This window comes from Aspergillus mulundensis, assembly GCF_003369625.1.
Source record: "Aspergillus mulundensis strain DSM 5745 chromosome Unknown scaffold_2, whole genome shotgun sequence".
Lineage (NCBI taxonomy): Eukaryota > Fungi > Ascomycota > Eurotiomycetes > Eurotiales > Aspergillaceae > Aspergillus > Aspergillus mulundensis.
The window spans coordinates 2,605,527-2,622,455 of record NW_020797890.1 but is presented as its reverse complement, the minus strand read 5'-3'; the positions used below and the strand labels follow the sequence as shown (position 1 = coordinate 2,622,455).

Below are 16,929 nucleotides of genomic sequence, written 5' to 3'. Positions count from 1 at the left end.
GTCTCTTTTCAGTTATACAAAACAAAACACAGACCAGAGTGGAGAACGGGTATTAAAAGGCACGGTGCAGCCAACGCAGTCAACGCAAGCAGGGAGGTAAGCAAGCAATTATGGCGTCGGTGCCGTCGGCCAGCTCGGGAGTAGCAAGCAAAGGACATTGCATGTTGTTCTGGCATTCTGGTGTGAACGATGTGCTTTGAAGTTGATACAGAGATTTTTTTGGTGTTTTCTGTTTTCTGACTGTCGTGCATCATGTGGGTTCTGGGGAGATTATTAGATCCTAACGAGGGCATATATGTCAGCGCGCATATTGTTGAACAAATATACGGATCCATACCTCATATCCCCGAGATCATCCATATGATTGCACATGGCAACAAACAGATCAAAAAAGAATTTATGCCCCATTTCCATCTCGAATTGCATGGTCCCACTGCGCTTGAATATGTCGCGGGTCCGAATGACCATGGCCAGATAGTGAGCGCGCAGCCGGTACTCTGAGTCCGGAGTATTGTCATATGCGTACCGCGCAGACCGGAGGATGATCTCGATTGGGATCCCAGTTTGCAAGCCCTGCTTGCGCAGAGCAAGATCCTTGAGCCCTCCTAGGCCATACTTCTCGGCCGCACAGTACACGGCAGTATCCCGGAGAATGAGATCTCCCACTCCAGAGTGAAAGATCGTGGATTGACTCAGGGCGGTGCCGCCGGGGTGGTGTACGTCCTGGAAGCTCTCGAGTTCCCATTTCCTCTGGCTCTTGTTGCGTTGTAAGCGCGGAGTATAGTCGCCATTATACAGGAACTCGAGAACGCAGGATATAACTTCTGGTTCTCTGTGAGATGTCAGTTCTGCCATGTGGCCAAGCACGAAGCACTTACTCTTCTGGCAAAACCAACGCTTTGTTCACGCTTCCAACCGGAAATTGATCCCTAAGCACCGAGTCAAAGTAACGAGACCGGGATAGAATATTCTCATGAGCTACGAAAACACGCTGATCCCGGCTCACAATCAACGTAACTATAGGACTAAGAAGCGAACTGAAGTAAGGGTTAGCGTTGATACCGTGTTATCACGCGTTGACTCACTCATCCGCCGGACTTTCCAACGACTCCTGCATCTTCATCTTCGCATGCCCATCGAACGACTTCTTAGAGGCCTTGGTGGGCTTGGCCACCTTATCCCTCGAGAAGAAAGAGCCCTTGACAACCATAGCGTTGTCGGTGCTTACCATCCACTTTGTCAAGAACGAGACGAGAGACAGCCAGGTGTAGAGGCAAAGGAGCGACAGAAGGAACCAGAAGAGGGGAAAAGAGCGGACGGCGTAGTCAAAAGCAAACGACGTAGCCGATTCACGCACGTTGCATGGGAAGAGCCCCGGGAGCCTTTCCAAGACAAGATCCGTCTCGTAGTTGAAGGCCTTCATTGACGAAAACCGACTACTGGTGCTCGAGAAGGAGCAGAGTCCTGGAAAGACGGCTTGCGCGGACGTGCATCTATCTATTTCGTCGAGAAATAAGATGGGATGCTCGCAGCGTGGATTGTCGACTCTGTGAAGCGTGGGGAAAAGAAGAGGAGATGATAGTACGCGGACGGGATGACGGGATATAGGCAGACGCGCTGTCATGTGACGGTGATAGGCAGTCATGTGTGACAGTAGTCGGAGTAATAGTTGCTCTGTTATACGGAGCATGAGAACTGTCCAATGAGCGACTGATACTGGAGGAGGGCGGCTATGCTGTAGAGTCGGAGTCACTTTCTTGGCCCAGTACGAAAGCCCAGAACGAGGATGCTTCGATACAATGAGAAATGTGTACTATTGGTATTGACGAATTGAAGATCAACGAATCGAAGATGCGAATAAATTCAGGCCACAATGAAAAATGGCATAGACTTTGCGATAACTCTTTGACGAAGCACGACAAACATGGCCGACCGGCTAGGAAACTTCAGCAATGCCAATGAAACAGAACGCGAGCTGACTCGACATGAAAACCTCAAACTGAATCAGCCATACAATACACTAGTGAAAACACCCACAGCACCTCTTATGCATTACAAACCCACACACCGGACCACGCCCGAAAGCTGTCCGAAACCTTTGAAGAATAGAGAGCATGATCAGGCGGTCCTCTTGCGTCCACCACGCTTTGGCTTCTCGGCGGGAGATTCAGCTTCGCTGTCCTCGACGGCCTTCTTCTTCCCGCGCTTTGGGGCAGGCTTTGCTTCTTTGGCCTTGCGGTTGCGTTTGGGCTTCGGTTCAGGCGAATCAAAAGCGCTTCCACCAGAGTCAGAGTCAGAGTCGGAAGAGATTGAGGGCACCTTGCTCGGGTAGCCGGTTGGCTTCCTCCTAGGTCTCTTGGGAGAAGCAGTCTCCACGTCATGCTTGTCATCCTCGACTTGTAGGCGAGTTCGCTTCTTGGTCTTGGAGGCGGGGGTCTTCTCTTCCTGAACAAGAATTAGTATCTTACAGTCTGCTCGTAGACGGGCGAAGCTGTACGTACTTCATCTGAGTCCTTGGCTTTCTTCCCCTTCTTCGCGGGAGTCTTCTTCTTCTTAGCTGCACCTTTGTTCTCGTCCTGTAGACGTGTCATTCATTCTGCTAGTCCACTAATCGTTTGGAAGTGCACGTACTTCGTCTTCTTTCTGAGCCTTCTTTGCCGGAGTCTTCACTCGGAAGCCGCTGGCACCAGGCACATTCAATTCGGCATCCTGAGCAACGTTAGTAATCTGCTCTTTTAGAACTCACCGAAATGCAGGGGAAAAAGGAGACTTACACCCCTCCATTCCTCGTCGTCAACGTGGCCCTGCTTCATGGCCTTCTCGATCTTTTCCTGAAGATCAGACGGGAGATCCTCGTAGCCGTCAAGCATGTCGAGGTCTAGGTCGTCGCCTTCACCAATAGAGTCGAGGACATTGGCGATGATCTTGGGCGTGACGCAGCCCCTTTGGTACCAATGTCAGCCAAACACCGTACTAGACGATGGTCCAAAAGCCGAATCGCTCCAAACAATAGGAATAGGTGTGCAAGACTTACCAATGTCTCCAGTACCAAGTTTGGAATTTTTCGGTGTCGACCCAGGTGCCGAAGCGCAGCTCGCCCTTGCCGATCTTGACCTTGCTGTCTTTGCACTCCTTATTCTGACAGCCTGCGCGGCCGGTAGAAGCTTTTTCTGTTTTATGTCAGTGGCAGTTTTCTTTGAAAGAGGTGGAGAGGGTCTTAGGCTTACCCACGCGATACGGCATGTTGGCACGACGTCACCGTCCGCGTAGCTTGAAGAAATTGCTCAAAGTGAGCAAGGGGGGAACGCGAAGAGAGTAAATCACGGAAAGGAGATCAGGAGAAGTCAGAAACTTGATAAAAAGAGCGAACTGGATTGATGGAAAGAGTGGAAAGGAGACCGAAAGGATGGATGAATGAAGATTGAAAGGGTGGAGGTTGCAAAGGACGGGAACGCCGACCATGTCCGCAGAGAAACGAGTCGCCAGAAGACCCCTGTTTGCTGCCACCTCGATGACCAGCAACATATCTTTATAAATTTACTAAATCCTATATATAACCGAGTCAAAGTTCAACTATATCTTTGGGGCAAATAATGGCAAATACCCAAAACAAGTGCAGAATGTCGAGACAATGAAGCGTCTGTACTACGAGTATGATCTGCCCGTACTGCCGAAGCCGTTTTTCTCATTATAAAGGCAATAGCACCGTAAATCTTTACCAACATCCTGTCTTGGTAGGTCGACTTCACCCGAAAGTCATCAGAAGTAGGTTCTCATTGAGTCCCTTGCTCCTCTTCAGCAGTGACCAGCCCTCCCTTCGCCCAGTATACCAGGTAGGTGAGAACCATACTACTCCCTTATCGACTTCGTACCTCTCAGACACCAACCTCGTACGAGGCTACGGTAATGGCTTATGCTCTGGGGCTGCCTTCATGGCCCTCCATCTGGGTCTCCCAGGTGGCTAACCGCCAGAGCTCCGGTAATGGTCCATAGAAGGTCAACCACATGTGTTTTAGAAGCTCAAGGCCTCTGACATGTCACCCGCGCCCAGCAAGTTGGCATGTCTGTCATGCGCTTTATACAGAAAAGTAAGCTCACGAATTGAGGAGGTATAGCTGGGAGGGCGACCCTGTAAAAGATCCAGCAGAGAAGGTTGAGAAGGGAAGCAACAATGTTATCTTAACTTGCCATACAAGCATTATACAGTTAAAAAGCCAATCAGTATATAGAGGAGTCTATTTAGGAACATAGCCTGTATTCACAGACAATAGCCAACAGGGAATGACTAGAAACAACGTGTCGTTCACTCAAGTAAGTATGCGGTGCTTACTTACGGGCCCATCCGCTCAATGAGGTCTCTTTCCAGCCTCTCGAGTGCGCTGAGATGTTTCTGCAGCATCACAACGCCCCCTAGACTCAGACGAGAACAGAATGCAGATGCGGCAGGGTCTTGGTCAATTTGTTCAGAAGGGCAGTCATGGTGCTCAATCATTTGCCGCGCCCTCTGGATGGCTTTGCCTAACAGGCGTGGACGGGTAGAGCCGGGCACGTAGTTCCAGGCTAGAACATCCTCGAGGCCACTAACGGGGTGTTCGAGAGCACGTAGAATGAACCTGCGGGTCATGAGAAATACCTTCTCCGTATATTGAGACGCTTCAATGCATCTGCTACCCTCGGCAGCGAGGCTCTCATATCCGGCTTCGTCTGGGATAGTCTAAGTACTGGACGAAACGAAATACAGAAGAATACTTACTGTAGAATGGGTTTTTAACAAGGACAAGTCCCATTATAGACACCAATATCTGTAATATGGTGGATCTTGGTGACCACCGCTCGTCGAGATCTTGGGTCGGCCAGGTATTGAGAAGGCTGAGGCAGATTCTGCCATCCTCGGACAGATTGGGGTTGATAGACCCTTGTCCCGTCGCCCAAAAGTGAAAATGTGCCGAGGGAGGTGAGACCGGAAACTCCGAGTGGAAGTGCATGTCAATCACATAAGTCGCATGCTCATATGGTGTGCTCTCCGCGCCAATAAACAATATCCGTACAAGATCCATTCTCGATTCCCATGATCGCACAAAGATTCCGGGCGGCAGCGAAGTCTGGAGAATCTCAAATTCTTTACGAATGCGCTTCATTCGCTGCGTGGATGGGTCGGACCTATCCTTGTTTATGAAGTGATGATCAGCAGGAGGTAGATCTTCTAGCACAGCGAAGCCCGGAGGAGACGATGATGGCAAAGGAAAGCGGAGAATGGGCGGTAAGCTGGACCCTGTAGACCCTGTGCTGTCGATAACAGTCTCTCCCTCATCAGGCGTTGAAGAACTTTCGAGACGTATTTCCGAAACCGTCGTTACCATCCCACTTTCTATCACTCCAACCTTGAGCTCTCTCTCTTGATTAGGAATAAACTGGTTATATAAGGCGTCACCTTCATCCTCCGTGATCCAGTCACTGCTAAGGTTGGAAGCGAAAGAATCATCATTCTCGAATGACCCCAATAGATTGGCTGGTGCGTTGCCAGGCAGCGGCCCATGGGGCTCAAAGGCCACCAGAATTCTCTCGAAAGAGACCTGGACATCACGACAGCCGTTGGCACTCGGAAATCGGACTGTGGCATTGCCACTGAAATCCTTGGCAACTATCATGCCAAAGAAATCATTGGAAGGTGCAGCATCATCCTTGTGAATGCTATATCTTCGACGCAAAGAAGGTGCACGGGTTGTAGTTGTATGCTTAAACCAGTCAGAGGATATGACTGCGGATTTTATCGACTGAAGATATGCCGACAAGTCGGAAAATGGATCTGGGGTAACAGAGCCCATGCGGAGGGATGCAGCCATTTCAGGCATATCATGCGTTGCTGAAGACACGACCGACTTACTAACAGACGTCGGGACAACAATAGCAAGTTCACCCAGGTCTTTTTCAAAGGCAGGAAAAGTGGCAAGCTCGTAGACGGACACGTTCGTAACTGCGTCACCCAATCGACCCAAGGAAGAACCAGGGTCAAGCGATTTCCCACCATGAATCAGCTCGACATCGGTATCCTGATACCAGCGGACGGACGCTGTCCGCTCTCGGCTGTCAACTGTCTGAACGATGCCAAGTTGTTGTATGTGTAGTGTCTCATTCATCCGCCCATGGCGGATATGTGGCATTGTTCTCTTGGGTCTGTGCCCGGAGTCGACAATGCTGACACTGTCTTTCAGGGCAACTAAGTCACCAGGATATAGTTCGTCTAAGCCTGCGTCACTTGGTTGCAGGGCAGTGCCAGGTTCAGTAGTACAACTTCCGTCCTGCCATCGTACGATAACCTCTGTTCTGATCGAGACTATTTGAAATATATTCAAATCATGCCCAAAGCTTTGTTCGGCTGGAACACGGCAAAACCCCGGATACTTCACTTCGGCGAGCGCTGGGTCACGGAATCGGACGCGTTGACCAATACCAAGCACAGATTCAGACCTCCCTACCAAAGAGTCTTGGCTTGCTGATTGTGTGAAATCGCATATGATGGCATTTCCCCGCAAGGAAGCTACTCTCAGTGACTCATTGGTAGGATCGTGGTCTTCAGGTCCGTCAGCAAACACATTGGAACATTCCCAGTGTATGTGGACGCTCCTCGCTGGTGTTTCCAGCACGTAACCCTGAACTACTGACCCTTCAATTCCAGGTGGACGATCGGCTTTGCTGAGATTTGATCTTTCGATGAAGACCGATTCTCCAGGATAGGTGAAGTCTGTCTCCGAAGTCCACTCGTACTGTCCGTTTCCTAAGTCACGCTTCTTCACGCCTGATTTTGAGAGGGCAGATCCAGCGTCGGAGATAGGGACTTCTAGTGCGTATGGATCGAGAGGGGACACAACTTTAGAGTCCGAAAGGAGGAGAACAACGTCATGTTCAACTTCCTGGATGAGACCTAACTTTTGACGGTAGACGATATGGTCACCTTCTAAGAATTCTTCGTCCTTCCGCAGCTCTGATTGAGGGACATCATATAGCAAGGCAGGGCCAGTTTCCTCCGATGTGGAAGAGCTTTCGAACCCCTCGTAAGGTTTCTCTGTGAACCTCACTGGAAGATAATCTCCTGTTATAGGATCGCGTGGCCGGTAGATTATTGGCTCGAGTGTACATTTCGCTGTTGTACCAATAACCGTGCCACTTTTTGCATCATTTGCGCTTGAATGGCGCTTCACTATCTCACCAAGCCCGTGGACGCGATCCACAAGTTCGAGGTCATCTTCATGAAAAAGAGAGCCGCCTTTCGAAGACTGCATAAATAGCACAAAAACGTGTCCTTCGGGTGGCTGGTGATATTAGAATGCGTCGAACCGGAGAACGCCCTTGACCTACCGTTGATGTAGCCATGAAGGCATCGATATCCTCTTCTGAAGCATCGATATGATCATCAGAGAAAAGGCCGGCCAGCAGCTCAGGCTCTTGATGCTTCCAATAACGTTAATCTGCGGCACTGATGATGAGCAGGGCCTGAAAAGCAGAGACGTACATCATGAGGGCTTCTCTACACGCAGTATCAGTCTAGTACATAGAAACACTCTGCCCAACTTACGAGGACATGCCCTATCAAAGAGGGCTTGGCTCTGAGATAACAGACATCGCCGCAAAAGAACTTGGAGGCCATGAGTTGGAATGAGTTGCACATCCTATCTCTCACTCCAGGGCCACTTACCTTGACCCGAGCTTCCGTCTGGGTAGACGAGACAGATGCAGAATCCATATTGAAGCAACTGTGTCGTAACCGGATGTTGGCAGTTGGCGGTTATCAGTGCCAGCCGTATCTCTTATACTGCACACGAAGACCAGATAAAAGCTCCTGGTGCTGGTGCAGTGAGAGAGATAAGGCACCGAAAACTAGCCTCAAATCTCACTGACAAATAAACCGGACGGTCGAACCAGTATAGTGCGGAGGTATCCGTATATAACTACCGGATAGCCTGCTGAGAATATAGGCGATTGTCAGGACTGTCCAAGACAGAGCCGCAAAGCGAGCACAACGACAGAGCCAAAGAGATGAGACCTAAGGATTGCGAGAGTGGGAGGGAGATATAGCGATACCCAGCACGACAAGAGGCCTTGCCCAGCCCATCGTCTGACTGTCACATGCAGGTCGCTTTGTCCACAGCCGACCATCAACCAAGCTACCAGTCTCGACCTCGATCACAGACAAAGCCATTTTGATCGTGACCGCTGCGGAGAGCGAACTAATCGATGTATCAGAGGCTGGAACGGAGCAGAAGGTGGCTTTTGTTGGTGGAGCATTCGCCGAGGAGCTTAACCACTGACGATCTGACCCGCCCAGAACCATCAACTTTTCGCTCCTCCATCATCATCGAAGTCGTCACACCCAGCAGAGCGACCTTCTCACTCGCGAATCTACGTACGAGGTCCGACTCAAACTTCCCGGCTTTTTCAGCGGCGCCAGAAGCCCGGATCTAGATTCTAGACCTTACCCCTCGAGCCCGGGCACCGAGATCTACGCGACCCGGCGCAACATCCGCACCTGCCGAATCACTACGTCTAGACTACCGACGTACCTTATCTCATCCAAGAACCAAGTCCACAAACCATCGCAGCCGCAATGTCTGAACCAGGTCCAAGCTCAATCCCCACCTCCGCCGACCCCCGCAGCCACCGCCCAACCAAGCGGCGCGCTGTAACCCCCCATAGCGAACAAGCGAGCGCAATCACCTCTCTTTTCCGTGACCCGTCCAAAGAAATAAAGCTTCCCTCGGCGCCTTCCCAGAGAACCGCTTCATCTTTACCGGCGCCTCCCGAGATAGTTGCGAACGTGCAGGGGTCGTCCGCTGGTGCTGGGTCGGGAGAATTCCACGTGTACAAGGCGAGTCGGCGACGCGAGTATGAGCGGTTACGGCTTATGCAGGATGAGGTTGATAGAGAGAAGGATGGGGCGGAGTGGCAGAGGCAGCAGGATGAAGTGAAGAGGAAGGACGAGGAGAAGACGGAGAAGAATCGGAAAAGGAGGGAGAAGAGGAATAAGGCGAAGGCAAAGGGCGGAAAGAAAGGTGGTGCAGGTGCTGCGGGCGGTGGTGAGGCGAAGGGGGATGAGATGGATGTTACAGAGGAGAAGACAGCGACGAAGGGGCCTGAAGGCAATGGGGACCAAACCGTGGAGGCCGTCGAGGCGCCTGGTGTGATCATTCATGACGACTAAGGACCGCCGAGGAGGACGCACAATATAAAGATACCCATTGTAATTTTAGTTTAGGATATTCATACAGTTCGAGAATCATGGCATTATGTACGCGTTTTTATTCCATAACCCTAAATGTCTATTCGTCCCCACCGCCAGGGGCAGCCGCCTGCTGGGCGGTCTTACCACTGCAGATATCATCAACGCGAAGCAGCAGGCATGCGGACTGTCTGAGTTAGTGAAAGTTCATAGATAGATAAAGGAAGATGCTCACCTCGACAGCCGTCTTGATGCTCTGGAGCTTGACGGCTTCCGGCTCCCAGACGCCATACTCCTTCATATCAACCAGAGCGCCAGTGTCGCCATCCAGACCCCATGTGGTCTGGCCCTCAACGTGCTTAGCGCGCATGCGGGTGAGAACTCGGATCGGGCTGGCGCCAGCGTTCTGTGCTAGTGTTCGGGGGATAACTTCCATAGCATCAGCGACAGCCTTGTACGGCCATTGTTGGACGCCCTCGATAGACTTGGCCAGTTGACCTAGCCTGACGGAAACAGCCATCTCAATAGCACCACCGCCAGGGCACAGACGGGGATGGAAGATGACGTTCCGGGCAACGGACATGGCATCCTGAAGGTTACGCTCAATCTCGTTGATGATGTCCTTGGACGGACCGCGGAGAAGGATCGTGCAAGCCTTAGGGTTTTGGCATTTCCTGAGGAAAGTGAAGTATTCGTCACCAATCTTCTCAATCTCGAAGAGACCGCACCCGGTACCGACATCAGATTCCTGGATATCGTCCACGCGGTTGATGATCGTTGCGCCCGTGGCTCTGGCGATACGGTTGTTGTCTGTTTTCCTGACTCGGCGGATAGCTGTGACGTTGGCCTTCATCAAGAAGTGTTGCGCAAGATCTAGACAGGTTAGAGTCAAAAATCATCCCCAAAGGATAGGAGACGTACCAGAGACACCCTTCTCTGTGATGACAACGTCAGGCTTCAGAGCCAGGATGGCGTCACACATGTGCTTGACCTGCTCCTCCTCAATTTGCAGGATACGGTTCCAGTCGTCCTCCTTCGAGATTTCAATGTTGGTCTGTGATTCACCCTTCTTGTACTCCAGTGGGCAGTCCAGCAGGATGACTCTGGGGTTCTCAATTCTCCTCCGCATTTTGGGGTGAGTAATATCCTTGTTGACCATCACACCATCAATAACCTCGCTGTCCTCAATCTGACCACCGGGAATCTTCTCAATACGAGCATATCGCTTGATGTCGACCTCCCTCTTACCACCGCCGGCATCGAAGGACACAGTGCGGACCGCCTTCAGTGCCAAATCGCACATCAGATCCGACCACCTAGAAACGAACTTTGTGCCGATAGATGACTTGATAAGAGTGTACATAGCCTTGTCGTCATCGATGTCCACAGGGAGTGAAACTTCCTCAACGATTGCAAGGGCGTCGGCGAGAGCACGTTTGAAGGCGGAGATAATGACGACGGGGTGAATATTACGTTCGAGTTGGGGGAGGGCCTGAGCAAGCATTTCACCAGCTATAGAGTCAGCATCCTTCAGTTGTGCAGTCAAGTGTGCCATGTAGTATACCAAGAATGATAACGGTGGTCGTTCCGTCTCCGACTTCCTCGTCTTGTGTACGACTGAGCTCGATCATGCTCTTAGCGGCGGGGTGGGAAACTTCGATTTCTCGGAGAATGGCATGACCGTCATTGGTAAGAACAATTCCTCCCATAGGGTCCAGAAGCATCTTCAGCATGGCCTTGGGTCCCAGACATGACCGAATAATGTCCGCAACTCTGAAAATGCATTAGGACGGAGCGGGGTGCGCTGGAAAGATCACGTACGTCTTTGCGGCAGTTATATTCGACAACTGAGCTTTGCGACCAACCTGCCTCTCATTGGAGTTGGTGTCTAGGCTGTGTTAGCTCCGCATAGAAAAGGGGGATAACTTTGTCGGATAGCGTACTCATCACCACCACCGGAGCCTGCATTTTGGCGGTGTTTCTGCGGTAATATGGAAAGAAAGCGGAAAGTGACACAGATACCCGCGGCGACGGACGATATATAGTCAAATACAAGGATGAGAACGTCAAACAGCCGCGTTCTGGGGTATGAGATCTGGATTTGCTGTGCCCGCCTTCACCTCAAATTTCCAGCGCTGTTCGAAGTGGGATTGCGGACTGGAAGCTCACCGCCACTAATCTCCTTTTAGCCTAGTCTCCACTCCCCCTGTTCCTGCCTGAGGAACCAATTGGATATCAGGATCAATGAGTTTGATGGCTGCTACGGAGTACATGACTGCTAACATTGTAGCTTATAATCTGGAAACGAGCTTTCCCATCACACTATCCCGACCAGATGCATGCAACAAGCAAAGCTCTAGCTGACCCCACATGGAAACTCCCATTGTCGCCCAGACCGAACCTAACACCACCCAGTACAAACACAACTCAGAAAAAGTTATCTCTTGAAGACATTCTTGACCCTCCGAATCTTCATGCGTACACGATCACGCGCGGTCGATACGATTGATGACAGGCTCTCACTCGACTGCTCCGACTGTTCCGGCTGCTGGGAGCAGTCCTGACTAGCTCGAGTTTCGTAGACATAGTACGGCCCGGCGCACCTCCACGACATATAGCCTTCGTTCGATGACTCCCTGCAGTCATGGCGACTCGTAAGTAGATACCGCTCAGTGACTACCACGTCTTTCTGAGACAAAGCGCTCTCCCTTCGATCCGGAATGCCACATAGTCTGGAAGCACGATTGCCTCCAGCTCGATTCATATTCGCAGTCCCGTTGCCGTCAATGATTTTGCTCTCCATCTGTGCCTGCCCGTACGCAACAGGGACCCATTCATGCCGTATGGGACACCAAGTTCGACGCCGAGAGCTGTCATCGTCATCATCACTGAAGCCTTCCATAACTCGCTTAACCTCCAGCTCTCTTGTCGCGGCGATGTTTGCAAGAGTCTTCTTGAACCACTTCTCCGCATATTGCGCATTGTACTCTTCCCCTGTTAACTTCGTTTTCGGTTGCGGTTCTGATTCTTGTTTGGGTTCAACTTTCTCATCCACTCGATGCAGACTGTAGCGGGGTTTGCGTTGCAGTTGTCTCCGGCTTAGACGTTGCTCTGCCTTCAATCGACTGACTCGCTCGGCTTGAAGTTCACGCATGTTATTCTGAAGGTGAAGAGGGAGCATCGAGAGGGCTTCCTCATCGAGCTCCGAGATGATTTCCTCTTCGGAGGCTGTGGAGTAGCTGTCACCGTCGCTGTCGCTGGGAATCGGTTTTGCTGCTGCTACACGTCCTGGATGGCGGGGTGGAGGCTCGATGCGTTTCTTGACGAACTTTGAGGCTTTGTTGGACGGATTCAGTCCGAGGAGAGTACTGGCTGACATATTGCTTTGTTTATAATGGGGGAGTAAGCTGTGCCCGTTGTCCAAAGCGGGTTTGAGACGAGAGTAGGATATTTTGTGTAAGGTAGTTTGGAGTGCGAAAATGGAAGAGTTATGAAAGAGGTGGAGGAAGTTGGGTATTCTGGCTTTTTATGGACCTGGCCAAGTGAGTGAATGATATTGACAAGTGAATGGTCCAAATTTATGGTGGTGTAGTAAGTTTGAAAAGGTCTCCATAGCAATAGAGTCGAATGCGGAGATTAAATCTTGATGCTGAAAGCACTGTAAATTGAATGCCAACTCACTAGATAAAGGTGCCTAACAGATTTGATGTGTGCAACATTAAGAATAAAATTGGAAATCTTGTAGCATTTTCGACTATTATTACACAGGGGTATCGAACCAAGGCAGATTATACCAAAATCACGGAGAAAAGTCCCGTTGACGTGACCAATCTTTCGCAAACCTTAGAACTCTCGGCTCTCTCCAATATCGCAGATATCGAACACTCCGGTTTCGGGGTATTCGTGCTTCTTCAATGCCTCTTTGAGCTTCCGGGGAGGCTCAAGGACGTCCTCTTCTGTCAATACCCAGGTCCCCCAGTGCATCCCAAGAGCTTTCTTGCATTTGGTATCCCGGAAGATCTCAACGGCATCATGCGGGTCTGCATGCATAGGGCTCATGAACCATCGCGGCTGATAAGCACCGATGGGAATCAACCCGAGATCAAATGGCCCCCGGAACTCACCAACCTGCTTGAAAGCAGGACACGATGGGTAATTATGTTCTGGACCATGGTCGTCAACGTCATCAGGAAGTGTTGGCACTGATCGATACCCGGTGTCTCTGAACAATGCACCCACGTTAGCCCGTTACACAAGTGGTACAATGTTTGAAGATTGCTTACCCGGCAAAGTATACTTTGCGGCCTCCGGATTCGACGTACCACGAGGCCCAGAGAGTCTTACATCGGTCAAACGGTGTTCGGGCACTAAGGTGTTGACAAGGCAAGCAGCCAATTCGGGCAGTGATGTCCGCTGGCTTCGATTTGGCACTTTCATCTGTTGTCTCTACCTGAGGTGCCGATTGCGATGGAGAAAGTAGAATGTCGCGTTCATCCCACCAGTCGAGTTCCGTCGCATTCGGTATCCCGGTCTTTTCAAACCATTCTTTGTTACCTAGAGGTACAAAAAAATGGCAGTTCGGATGCCGCTTATGGATATCCCGAACAGTCGGAAGAGACAAGTGATCATAGTGGTTGTGAGATATCACAACGGCATCAATGGTAGGTAAGTCCTTGATCTCACAAGGAGGCTCAGTATAACGCTTCGGCCCCAACCATGAGAATGGAGAGCATCGATCCTCAAAGACCGGGTCAAACAGTACTCGGAGTCCACCCGGAAACTCGACGTAATAGCAGGCGTGACCAAGCCACGTTGCTCGCAGTGCAGAGGTTTCACGACTAGGTAGGAACTCTGGCTTCTGTATGGGAACGGTTGGAGGAGTGGTATCAGGCCGATTGGCCTTTCCACTTAACATGCGCCTGTACCTGGTCAAATTCAACCCTTCCATTGGCCTAATCCGAGACTCACCAGAAGAACTGTGTTTGCTTATCGAAAGGTGAGGTGAACGATCTATGTCGCTGGATTAGTACAGAGCATGGCCAAGCCGTAGTGCGACGTACTCCCAAGGATTGTCAAACCCGTTTTTGACATGATGCGCTTTTGCGCTGGCATCGTCTGGAGCTGAAGAAGCGGGAGAGGCGGACAATGTCAAAGCGTATAGAGCAGCCGCCGTAGACGAACCCATCTTGACTATGGTAGTTGACTTGGAGGCTCGAGAGAAAGGAGGTGGTATTTTGCTATGCGAGCGAAAGCAGAACCAACGTCGCGGGAAAGGTGGCATACCGGTCAGTGTGCCAGGATGACCACCTTATATAGGTGAAGAGAGGGGCTACGGAGTATAATATGTCCTCTATGTGCTGTACCGATGATGTTGAAACTTAGGAGGTCAAAGATTCGCCTTGTCTTATGGCCCAAGATCAGCCAAAAAACGTGGCTGATGGCATTTGCGACCGGATCTATGCTTATAGCCGTTATCCCCGGAAAGTAATCCCTCTACAGCACCAAGTTTTTCAATTCATCCGCAGCGCAGTTAGACTACCGATGAGCCATTCAAGTGCTAGGCTCCAGGCCTACACAGCCCCAGGTTCCAGGGCTCTTAGCAAGCCGCTCACTCTGTAAGGTGTAGAAAATAACCCCGAGGGCTTGCTCCGTATGGCGTAGGCAGCAGATCGGCCCGTGTTAGCGCCGACCCCAGATGCTAATCCGCATTGGGACTCTCGCTCAAAGAGTTCAACCAAGCTCAAGTCTCGTCTCCGAATGATTTTCCGATGATTGGGACGGACCATACTGGACCAATATCCTCAGGGCTATCGTCGCCTGGGGATACAGTTGTCCAGCGAAGAAATGAGGCCATCCAGGTCGCAGCGCAACCGACCGGGGATGGGGGACTGATGTCCCAACTTACAAGCAATCCTTTTTTCACAGCGGTAAGAAACGCTTGAAGTTTGAACTCTTTGGACCACAGACAGGAGACTAACGAGCTTCTCTGCTTTTTAGGGATTCGGCCTTGCGGGGCTGGGAGTCGGCGCGAGGCTTGCGCAACAGGGTCTCCGACGTGGCGCGGACCTGATTCGGAGACGGATGCTCATCGATGTCGAAATCACACACAAGGACGATTCATACCCATGGTTTTTGAATTGGATGACACAATATCAACAATCGCAACTCAACGCTTCTCGGTCCCAAGCCAGCGGGTCTGGCTTCGTGGATTCGCTCTTGAACAAACTCACTCCGAGGATGCGCCAACTCTCGGTCGATACCAAGACGGTTAAACACTCCAACGGCGCCATAAACACCCATTTCACATTGGTACCAGGACTGGGACGCCATGTCCTCCGCTATAAAAATACATTCATCTTCGTCAACCGGATGCGGGAGTCTAAAGCGCAGGAGATCTCGACCGGCCGGCCCTGGGAGACGATGACCCTTACTACGCTCTACTCGCAACGTCATGTTTTCGAAGACCTTTTCGCAGAAGCACATGCATATGTTGTAAGGGCAAATGAAGGGAAGACAACAATATATCGTGCTGAAACCGCAATGTGGACACCTTTCGGAGATCCGCGACGCAAACGCACGTTGGATTCTGTGATTTTGGACAAAGGAGTAAAAGAGCGAATTGTGGAAGATGTCAAGGACTTCCTGGCTACTGAGACGTGGTACCATGATCGCGGAATCCCTTACCGCCGAGGATATCTCCTGTATGGCCCCCCGGGTACAGGCAAAAGCTCCTTTATCCAAGCCGTGGCAGGAGAGCTCGATTATGACATCGCTATTTTGAACCTCAGTGAACGAGGCATGACCGACGACCGACTCAATCGACTCTTGACCATAGTCCCGAAGCGGACCCTTGTTCTTCTAGAGGATGTGGATGCGGCCTTCTCAAATCGCCGGACCCAAACAGACGAGGATGGATACCGCGGCGCGAATGTGACCTTCTCTGGCTTACTGAATGCCTTGGACGGTGTCGCGAGCGCGGAGGAGCGAGTTGTCTTCCTGACCACAAACCACGTGGAGCGTCTGGACGAGGCCCTTGTACGTCCGGGACGGGTAGACATGACCGTACGTATTGGTGAGCTCACTCGCTACCAGGCCGTATGTTTCTGGGAGCGATTCTACGGGGACTTGGATACGACCGGGTCCTATAAACAAGCCTTCCTTGACCGGCTTCAGGAGCTGGGTCTCATTGAGGATGAGAACGGCCAGAGAGTCGACCCGCCGCAGAGCACAAGTGCTGCCGCACTGCAGGGCTTGTTCTTGTACAATAAAGGAAATATGGAGGGGGCAATTGCAATGGCTGAAGGGTTGACCTACCGAGTCCAGGAGTAGGCTGAGCTTAGACCTGGAATCTTTGTATATTATGCGTCATGGTTGCAGATAGAATGTTCGATAGACCGGCGAATTGGACAATGTACGATACCCCTAGTGCCATGCAAGTTTTGACAGTGGGCGCCTGCAGACGGGATTCGGCCTCAACTCTCCTTCCGGATTCTTCAACTTCAGCTTCAACGACCACAACAACCACCATAGTCATACCCTTGTTTATCTCATCAGTCATTGTCAAATCGCAGCAGCTCAGCATATGCGTCTTTCTGTTATTGGAAGGATTTAAACCGAGTACAGAATTCGGCGACCGATTTCACAACCAATCCCGTTCACAATCCATTCTTCGTAAGCCATACCTAATGGCCTGGAAGGTCTCGTTCATGGTCCAA

The 16,929-nt window shown here is 51.0% G+C and overlaps 8 protein-coding genes across 8 annotated transcripts; 2 read left to right on the top strand and 6 right to left on the bottom strand.

The window, feature by feature from the left end:
- Positions 1-273: 273 nt before the first annotated feature.
- Positions 274-1,423, bottom strand: DSM5745_03506 (uncharacterized protein; the record flags this gene model as incomplete). The annotated part of the gene is made up of 3 exons (XM_026745522.1): positions 274-832; positions 879-1,037; positions 1,086-1,423. The coding sequence occupies 3 exons, from the start codon at positions 1,421-1,423 to the stop codon at positions 274-276; spliced, it is 1,056 nt and encodes a 351-aa protein (XP_026606388.1).
- Positions 1,424-2,118: 695 nt separating this feature from the next.
- On the bottom strand, positions 2,119-3,243 carry DSM5745_03505 (uncharacterized protein; the record flags this gene model as incomplete). The annotated part of the gene is made up of 6 exons (XM_026745521.1): positions 2,119-2,445; positions 2,502-2,576; positions 2,632-2,709; positions 2,775-2,943; positions 3,035-3,170; positions 3,228-3,243. 6 exons carry the CDS (start codon positions 3,241-3,243, stop codon positions 2,119-2,121), a joined length of 801 nt encoding a protein of 266 aa, XP_026606387.1.
- A 1,087-nt stretch (positions 3,244-4,330) lies between these two features.
- Positions 4,331-7,741, bottom strand: DSM5745_03504 (ubiquitin-conjugating enzyme E2; the record flags this gene model as incomplete). The annotated part of the gene is made up of 6 exons (XM_026745520.1): positions 4,331-4,704; positions 4,754-7,310; positions 7,357-7,449; positions 7,511-7,525; positions 7,574-7,633; positions 7,694-7,741. 6 exons carry the CDS (start codon positions 7,739-7,741, stop codon positions 4,331-4,333), a joined length of 3,147 nt encoding a protein of 1,048 aa, XP_026606386.1.
- An 861-nt stretch (positions 7,742-8,602) lies between these two features.
- On the top strand, positions 8,603-9,196 carry DSM5745_03503 (PRKRIP1 family protein; the record flags this gene model as incomplete). Its single annotated transcript, XM_026745519.1, has 1 exon — positions 8,603-9,196. One exon carries the CDS (start codon positions 8,603-8,605, stop codon positions 9,194-9,196), a length of 594 nt encoding a protein of 197 aa, XP_026606385.1.
- Positions 9,197-9,314: 118 nt separating this feature from the next.
- On the bottom strand, positions 9,315-11,182 carry DSM5745_03502 (chaperonin-containing T-complex subunit CCT3; the record flags this gene model as incomplete). The annotated part of the gene is made up of 6 exons (XM_026745518.1): positions 9,315-9,401; positions 9,450-10,087; positions 10,136-10,726; positions 10,779-10,987; positions 11,036-11,102; positions 11,158-11,182. The coding sequence occupies 6 exons, from the start codon at positions 11,180-11,182 to the stop codon at positions 9,315-9,317; spliced, it is 1,617 nt and encodes a 538-aa protein (XP_026606384.1).
- Positions 11,183-11,651: 469 nt separating this feature from the next.
- DSM5745_03501 (uncharacterized protein) lies at positions 11,652-12,593 on the bottom strand (the record flags this gene model as incomplete). The annotated part of the gene is made up of 1 exon (XM_026745517.1): positions 11,652-12,593. One exon carries the CDS (start codon positions 12,591-12,593, stop codon positions 11,652-11,654), a length of 942 nt encoding a protein of 313 aa, XP_026606383.1.
- A 464-nt stretch (positions 12,594-13,057) lies between these two features.
- Positions 13,058-14,399, bottom strand: DSM5745_03500 (putative Zn-dependent hydrolase/oxidoreductase family protein; the record flags this gene model as incomplete). Its single annotated transcript, XM_026745516.1, has 4 exons — positions 13,058-13,436; positions 13,498-14,133; positions 14,183-14,224; positions 14,275-14,399. 4 exons carry the CDS (start codon positions 14,397-14,399, stop codon positions 13,058-13,060), a joined length of 1,182 nt encoding a protein of 393 aa, XP_026606382.1.
- Positions 14,400-14,982: 583 nt separating this feature from the next.
- Positions 14,983-16,543, top strand: DSM5745_03499 (bifunctional AAA family ATPase chaperone/translocase BCS1; the record flags this gene model as incomplete). The annotated part of the gene is made up of 3 exons (XM_026745515.1): positions 14,983-15,141; positions 15,212-16,249; positions 16,307-16,543. 3 exons carry the CDS (start codon positions 14,983-14,985, stop codon positions 16,541-16,543), a joined length of 1,434 nt encoding a protein of 477 aa, XP_026606381.1.
- Positions 16,544-16,929: the final 386 nt, after the last annotated feature.